The sequence below is a fragment of the Mustela nivalis genome (assembly GCF_964662115.1).
Source record: "Mustela nivalis genome assembly, chromosome: 17".
NCBI lineage: Eukaryota > Metazoa > Chordata > Mammalia > Carnivora > Mustelidae > Mustela > Mustela nivalis.
This window is the reverse complement of record NC_139036.1, coordinates 55958149-55965905: the sequence shown is the minus strand read 5'-3', so window position 1 is coordinate 55965905 and position 7757 is coordinate 55958149. Positions and strand designations below refer to the sequence as shown.

At 55.0% G+C, this 7757-nt stretch overlaps 1 protein-coding gene across 3 annotated transcripts; it reads left to right on the top strand.

The window, feature by feature from the left end:
- Positions 1–762: 762 nt before the first annotated feature.
- LOC309850741 (protein CD300H-like) lies at positions 763–7036 on the top strand. 3 transcript variants are annotated; one of them, XM_082705073.1, is made up of 5 exons: positions 763–1221; positions 1738–2073; positions 3758–3836; positions 4343–4396; positions 6493–7036. In XM_082705073.1, the coding sequence occupies exons 1-5, from the start codon at positions 1161–1163 to the stop codon at positions 6656–6658; spliced, it is 696 nt and encodes a 231-aa protein (XP_082561199.1). In that variant the 5' UTR covers positions 763–1160; the 3' UTR covers positions 6659–7036. The 3 variants fall into 3 exon arrangements, with proteins under 3 accessions (XP_082561199.1, XP_082561200.1, XP_082561198.1); XM_082705074.1 differs by lacking the exon at positions 6493–7036 and adding an exon at positions 4902–5079; XM_082705072.1 differs by having other exon boundaries at positions 764–1221; positions 6400–7036.
- Positions 7037–7757: the final 721 nt, after the last annotated feature.

The following is a 7757-nucleotide window of genomic DNA, read 5'->3' as shown; positions in this document are numbered from 1 at the left end:
GACCTGGTTGTTCTGACAAGTTTGAGGAGTTGGCATAACCCAGGCAAGATGTTGGGTCCTGCACCATGACTTGCCTCCCTACCATTTCCAGTGTAAATTCATCCCATCATGTCAAGAAAATTAGCCACCCTGAGTTAGGACAGACCCACCTCCCCACCTCCTGGCAAGGACTGTCCCCCAACTCTGCACCTTGTAGAGGCCCCTGGTCACCATGTGAACCCAAAAGGGACACTGGCAGCCAGTGCTTTGTCAGACCACCCTCTCGTTACACCATGGCCCTTTGTGCCACTGGATGGAGAAGAGAAGCCCAGGCTCAGCTTCACATAGACCCAACGTCCCATCAGCTCCTTCAGTCTCTGGACCCTCTTGTCCACTGTCAGTTCTCTACTCTGAGAGTCACAGTAGAGTGGACTTTGCAAAGAAGAAAGAGTCAAAGTGAGGTGCGCACGGGGTTGGTGATGGCGGTTCCATGTCCATTTTTCAGAACAGGGAAACACACAGGAAGGAAGAAAGTCTGTGGATTTGTACCCTGGTTAGAAACCCAGCACCCAAATGGAACTTTTGAAGGCATCAGAGGTCACAGTTCCAACTTGTGTGGCCAAGGAGAGCAGGGGTCCCATGGGGATTGTGGGTGCTCGGAGCTGCAAGCTGGGAGTTCCTAACATCACTGTGGTCACCGCTGATGCCTGAGAGGATGGACTGTTAGGGGCTCCACCCCGGACATAATCTCCCCTGACCAAAAGGAAATGACATGTCATGGGGTGGAGACATTCCCCTGAGGAAATGCTCATAGTTTTGCTCCATTGTGTGGGGCGCCTGTGGACAGTGAGAGGAGCAGATGTTGGCTGCGGAAGGAGACGGCCATCCCAGTCCAGTCCTGAACTAGGAGCTGTCTTGTCATCGGGATTGAGTGGATCCGGGGCACCAGGTCCAGGACTCTGCCTCAGCTCGTGCTGCTTCTGTCCCACAGCTTCCTGCACCCCAACCAGCTTGAGTCAGCGTGGAAGAAGTTTGTGAGAACAAACAAAGGCAGGACGAGGAAGCAGAGAGAACCCAGAAAACAGAAGTGGGCCCTCCAGAGAAGACCCTCTGTGAGGAGCCTTGAAATCATCTCCCTTCAGGAGCCTGGCATTGCTGTGGGTGACGTCTGTGCTGCAGACATGACCCCAGGGGATGGGAGGCCGTGGCTGCCTGCAGTGCTGCTCCTTCTGCAGGTCCCAGGTGAGCGGGGCTGAGCTGGGCAGGGAAGTCTGCCCTGAGTGGGGGGGAGGGAGACAGGGGGACAGGGGTGTGAGGCAGCCCAAGGGGAGGAGGAGGATGTGGGAGGGAGGACAGAGAGCAGAGAAGATTCTCAGATGGACCAGCACTCCTCAGCAGTGACCAGGAGGATTCAGTGCATAAGCGGGTGAGTCATGTCCAGTGTGCGAGAAAGAGGGACCCTGACAAGCAGGGAGGCCAGTGACCAGCATTATTGTAGTGTCACAGTCAGAAATGATGTCTCCGTGCATCACACACACACACACACACACACACACACAACAGGGACACACTCTCCTTGTGCCACGCCGTGAGTAGGGAACTACTGCTGTTCCCTCTGGTCTCAGGAGAGGCCCTCACTCCTGCCAAGGCCTCCTCCAGACCTTGAGGGCCCTCAGGGTCTCAACAGTCAACTTGACCTCAGATCCCCCTTGACCCAGGCCTCTCTGGTGAAGGGTCACCCTTGGCTGTGTTTTCCAGGTTGTTGGTCTCTGCTTGGCCCCACCTCCGTGATGAGCACCGTGGGGGGATCCGTGAGAGTGCAGTGTCAGTACGAGGAGGAATTCAGAGAGAATGACAAGTACTGGTGCAAGAGCCCATGTGTGAGGAGGACGCTAAAGACTGAAGGGGCAGACAGAGAAGTGAGGAAGGGCCGTGTGTCCATCAGGGACCATCCTGCAAACCTCACCTTCACAGTGACCTTGGAGAACCTCACAGAGGATGATGCTGGGACATACAAGTGTGGGATTGATACATCAGTTGTCCAAGGGTATTTTCGTGACCGCACCTTTCCAGTTTTGGTGTCGGTGGAACCAGGTGAGCTGTGCACACCCCTCCCCCGACACCAGCACCAGGGCTGCCTGAGACATGGTCTGATCACCCTGGCCCCAGCGTGAAAGCAGGGGGGACGTGGGATAGAAGAGCGGGGTGAGGATGCAGTGGGTGAGCACACCCACACCAGGGGTGTGCCTGTGTGTGTCCACAGATGTGTGTATGCGTGTTGTGTCTGTGTCTGTGTCCATGTGTGTCTAGATCTGTGTGCAGGCGTTGTGTTGTCTGTACACTCACACAAGCACATGCACACCTCTGGCTGACCTCAGTGCACCCCGTCCTGACACACTCTCACACCTAAAGCTCTCCCAGCGTGGGCAGTGGGAATGGCCCTACTCTGGGGACAGGTCTGCCTTCCTGTCCTGCCAAGGGTCCTGACCATGCTGAAGGTGTCTTGAGCCTCTTCCTGGACCTCTATCTGTCTTCCCAATGGGGAACAGGCTTCCCGTAGGGTACAGGCTCCTCTCCCTTACTGGCTGCCCAGGACCCTGGGGCTCTAACAGGGCATCACCGTGTCCTGGATGGTTCCTGAGCACCAGCCTCACAGCTGTGATCCTGGGGATCTGCACCAGCCTCAACGGGGGCCCAAGAAGGAGCCCCAGACCCTAACGTGGGGCTTCTGTGAACATTTGGGGAACACCCTGCCCCTCCAGCTTGACCCTCCCCCTTCCCTCTGTCATCTTGTCCCCACCGGAGGGAACCCAGAGAAATTGCTGAAAGCTCCCCTCAGGCAAAGGAGGTGAAAAAAATGAGAAAAATGAGTTCTCAGCTCCGATGGCCACAAATATACTACCACGTTCTGCAGAGAATTCTTTACTAGAACCCTGTTTTTGTTTCCTGAGACCCACATGGAGGTCATCCTTCGGAGTGTTCAGGTTTTGGTCTTGTGTTCTTACTCCGATGTTGGCCTTGGCTCCTCCGGCGTCCTTCCTGCAGGGCGTCTCTGTCACACAGGGCACTGCCCTCCCAGGCCCCTTGTGGGCTCCTATTTAACAGCGAAGGGTAGAGTGTCCACAGACACCACCGCCTGGAAGAGAAAGACCATTGTCCAGCTGGCTCCAGGACAGGGGACTTTCTGTGTGGTGCCCTGGGTGTGTGTCTGTCTCACTAGGTCTTTCTTTCTGTCTATCCTTCTGTCCGATGGCCACCCAGGTTCACAGTTCTGGCTTAGAGTTCGGAGGCTGACCCATCATTCAGTGTGGACTCTGCTGAGCACCCTGTTTCATGATCCTCACTCCAGACATCAGCCCTGGCTGAGGACACGGCCCCCACTCCCAGCTCTGGATCAATCTCTGCAGAAGAAAGCTCAGCCCATCATCCGCCAGGAGAAACCAGGGGCGGGGTGGCTGAGCCCAGAGCCCTGAGCTCCTTCCACACACTGTCCCATGCCCTGCTGGGAGATGCTCTGCCTCTGAAATCACCCACCTGGCCAGGGTGCACCTGCAGAGGGGGCCGGGGAGGCCAGAGTTCCAGGCAGGCCTGGGTGTGGCTGTGGGCGGATGTGGAGCCTGGACACCTGTCCAGATGTCCTGAGTGACCAGGACTATGTGAGTCGGAGCCACACAGCTGCCAGAGAGTGGGAGAGCCCGGGGGAGGACAGCAGGCCTGACCTGTGATCCCCTCAGCCACACTGCAGCCCTCAGCTTTGTTTGGCTCACCAACTTTCCAGATTTTTACGTGACCCTGCCCGCCCTCCCATGGAGCACCACGGCCCTGCAGGAGTCTGCCAGTTCCAGCCAGCGCCCTGGGTAAGGGACTAGCAGCTGGAGACCTTTGACACATGGGTGATTTCTGGGGAACACGGAGGATAGGGCTGTGTGGGTGTTACTGTCGTGGCCTTGGTCCCGGACTTATTTACCAATTCCACACCTAACGGTGAAAGTCCTACCGAGTGCAGGGCGCCCTGCTACGGATATAGCCCGGGGCCACCGAGACACAGTCCTGCTCTGACAAAAGCTGGGAAATTCACACCGTGGACGACTCAACCTGAGAACAGATGGGTCAGAGAGAGCATGTGTGGGGAGTGATGGGGGTGGGACTGCTCACAATACACAATGATCAGGGAGTCCTGGCCGGTGAGAGGACATTTCCCTGGAGTCCTGTAGGATTGGGGGAGCCGACACTCAGGTATCTGCAGAAATCGGGCTCCGGGGACAGGGAAGACGAGTGCCAGGGTTGTGCAAAGGGGGCCTTCAGGCTCTAGCCCAGGCCAGGAGCTCTGCGGGCCCTGAGCTCTCTTCCCTGCACCTCCCAGGCCCTCACTGGAGAGTCATCCTATTGAAGACCAGACCACAGAGGGAGAGAAGAGGTGAGTGGGGTCATTCATTCCCTCCATCATTAAACACTGAATCTCAAGGCTAAGGTTTGGGGGCACCGCACAGGTGCCAGACGGACCCTGGGACTAAAGCAAACACTCCATTCCCTCGTGGGAAGTACCGGGGATGGGAGAGCAGACATTAGACAAGGAACCCAGCACCGATTTCTAGTCCATACACAGGGTCACTGCCCATGGGGAGGGATTAGATAGAACACTTTTCCCAGGCCAGGTCCTGCCTGCTTCCTGGGGTCTCCTCATGTCACTCCAATAGCCAGGCCCTCTCCATGTCCACATCTTGTCTCAAGGGCAATTGTAAGCCTGAGGGTCACAGAAGTGGCCTGATAATGGGGCGATCCCAGCCATGGACCCATCTGGACCTGATTTCCTTCTGGACTGCTGTGGTCAGGACATGGACACAGGGACAGAAGGAAAGTGGAGGGCACCAGGGCATTTCCCTGATGATGGGGCTCACTGCCTGTCACTGTGTCCCCCACAGGTCCCTACTGAGCAGCATCTACTTTCCTCTCCTTCCTGGTCTTGCTTGGAGGTGCCCCTGGTCCTGAGCATGCTCAGTGCTATCCTCCGAGGGTACAGGACTCAGAGGGCATCTGGGGGGAGGTGGCATCAGCCTGATAAAGCCAGTAATGCCAACTGCCCATTAAAGGATAGGAAGAGGGGGTGCACAGGAAGATGGTGGGCATGACGAAAGGAATCCAGATTCATTGAAAACAAATGACAAAGACCCTGTTTGGGTTTGGATTTCCTCAAATCAGATGGGGAGACAAGGACTTAGGTGCGATTAGTCTATGGAATGGTGATCCCGGCAAGCACATAAAGGGAGCAAGGGGATAGGTAAAGCCAATGAAGCGGGCTTTGATGGAGGAGCTACCACAGGGCAACTGGGCTCCGTCACTGGGTCACTGGGTGTCCTCGGAGATGCCTGTGTAGGATGCACCCCAGAGCTGTCCCACTGGCCCTGAAAGCTGAGGCAGTGATCAACATCCATCTATCCTCATGTGGGGAAGATGGTGGGGCTTCCTGTTGCTCACAGAAAATGAGGGACGTCCCCTTATCTAGAGAGAGTAGTGCAGGCAGAGAGGCTTCTTATACTCTCACAGAGTGATGAGGGAAGGCCCCTCATCTGGAGAAAGAGTCTGGCAGGCAGAGGGTCCCTCCTGGGGACATGGATTCTGTGCCGTTTCTGGCCTGTTCTGCTCAGCAAGCCGAACTCTCCTACAGCTACAGAGAGTCCTCAGGCAAAGAGGTGAGGGAGCTGGAGGGGGGAAACCACTGGCCGGTCCAAGACTGTCCAGAGCTGGCCTGGAGTTCACATGGGCAAAGAGGATATGAGCCAGGGTGCCAGGCGGGTGTGCAAGAGGGTCCCAGTGTGACCTTGGGGAGGACATCCGCCAAACCATAGGCTGAGAACCAGGGGAGGGGCTGCTGAGGCAGAGAGCTTCTAGAAAGGTCCCGTGTGGGGAGGGGACACAGCATTTGTGAGGAGCTGGTGTGGGGACAGTTAATGGGACCCACAGGTGAGGGGACTGGCCATGAGCTGAGCTTGGGGTGGTCACTTTTTTCAGCAGAAGAGCTTCTCCAGCGATCATACTGTAGCCGAGTCCAGACTATGTTGAGAGAGGAGAGCTTTTATAAGGGAGCATTTCACCCTCAAAATCTGCCCCCGCAGGAGCAAGGGAGTGTTGAGGGTTGTGGGTTCAGAGGGCTGTTTTGGGGAGCCAGAGCCTCCTGGGTCCCCTCTTCTCCCGTTCTCTCCTTTCCTCCCCACCACACCCTCAAGTGTCTGCTGTGTCCTGATGCTCAAGGTCAAGTCTTGAATGGAGGACACAAGACGGGCCCTTGGTGCCGGACCTTCCAGCTTTGAGGCTGATATTGATTTCTGAGACCACATGACCTGATCACAAAGGCAGGTGGGGACAGAGCCTGGGCCTCATGTCCAGGAGAAACTCCTGCCAGTCACCGTGTCCCTCCTACAGGTCCCTGCTCAGCAGCGTCCACTTCCTGCTCCTCATTCTGCTGAAGGTGCCCCTGTTTCTGATGATGCTCAGTGCCGTGCTGTGGGTCAACAGGCCTCAGTGGGCAATTTGTGGGCACCAGAGTCAGCCTGATGAAGACAACCTGCAGCCCTCCTTGCCCATCGATATCCTGTCCAGAGACAACACCACGCAGACCAGAAGAGGAAGAACTTCTGGCCCCAGACCTGTCTCCTCTCCCCTTATTGCCAAAAACTGGTAACAAACAAATCATTCAATACTTGAGTGAAGCAATGGGATCCATCACTCACACAAGTCCATGTGTGTGGTGTTTTGCTGGGAAGAATGTGGGAGGGACGCCCTAGGATCGTAGCTTGCTGGTGCACAGCCCAGGTGACCAGAGAGCCCGAGGTGAGGGAAGGCCTGCTTCTCCATGACCTTGTCCTCCTGAGAACCCCCAGTGCTGGCTCTCAACTCAACGTTCCTTCCTTCCTACAATCACTCACCAAATATTCACCAAAAGCCTGTGTAGCACCAAGCTTGTTTGTAGGGGCTGGGAAGAAAGCAGTCAACAAAACAAGGCCTTTCTATTCAAATGGGTGTTTTTGAAAACTAAATAAAGAATAATCGTTTATAAGAAGAAGTGTTATGAAGAGGAATGGATGAGAGTTCAATGAATGGGGTGACAGAGGACAGGAGTACACTCTTTATGATGATGATGATGATGATGATGATGTTCAGTTAACCACTGTAGAGCACATCATTAGTTTTTGATGTAGTGCTCAGTGATTCATTGGTTGCATGGAGCACCCAGTGCTCATCACAACACGTGCCCTCGTTAATTCCCATCACTGGGCTACTGCATTCCCCCACCCACATCCTCTCTGAAACCCTCCCTTTGTTTCCCAGAGTCCATATTCTCTCAGGATTTGTCTTCTGTTGGGTGAGAGCCTCAGGCTGTTGAGGGAGGGAAGGTTGAAGGTCTCAACAAAGGCAAAGCTCCGGGCAAGGGAGGGTCCTGAGAGGCCAGTGGGCAGGAATCTGGGGGTCAGGTAGATGGATAGGCAAGGCCAGCAGAAGGAATCCAGCAAAGAATTATGCACCGTGAGGGAGTGAGTTTTGTTCCAAGTAGAGAAGGCTGGTTCAACGTTGAAAAGTGAATCACTGCGTTCCACCATACCAAAGTAAGGAGGGAAAAATCATAGAATCATATCAAATGACACTGGAAAAGCCTATGACAACCTCCAATACCCACTCATGATCCAAAAGAAACTCATAAAAATAAGAGTATTTTCAAGAAGGAATTTCTTAGTTTTAACAAGGAAAAAGAAGGAATTTCCTCGACGGGATGAAGATCACCT

What these genes read in the sequence shown, in the direction of transcription:
- LOC309850741 (XM_082705072.1), top strand. Translation starts at nt 1,161, where the DNA reads ATGACCCCAGGGGATGGGAGGCCGTGGCTGCCTGCAGTGCTGCTCCTT. An exon ending in GCTCCTTCTGCAGGTCCCAG is followed by an intron (nt 1,222 to 1,737) that starts GTGAGCGGGGCT and finishes TGTGTTTTCCAG; the next exon opens with GTTGTTGGTCTCTGCTTGGC. An exon ending in AGTTCCAGCCAGCGCCCTGG is followed by an intron (nt 3,837 to 4,342) that starts GTAAGGGACTAG and finishes TGCACCTCCCAG; the next exon opens with GCCCTCACTGGAGAGTCATC.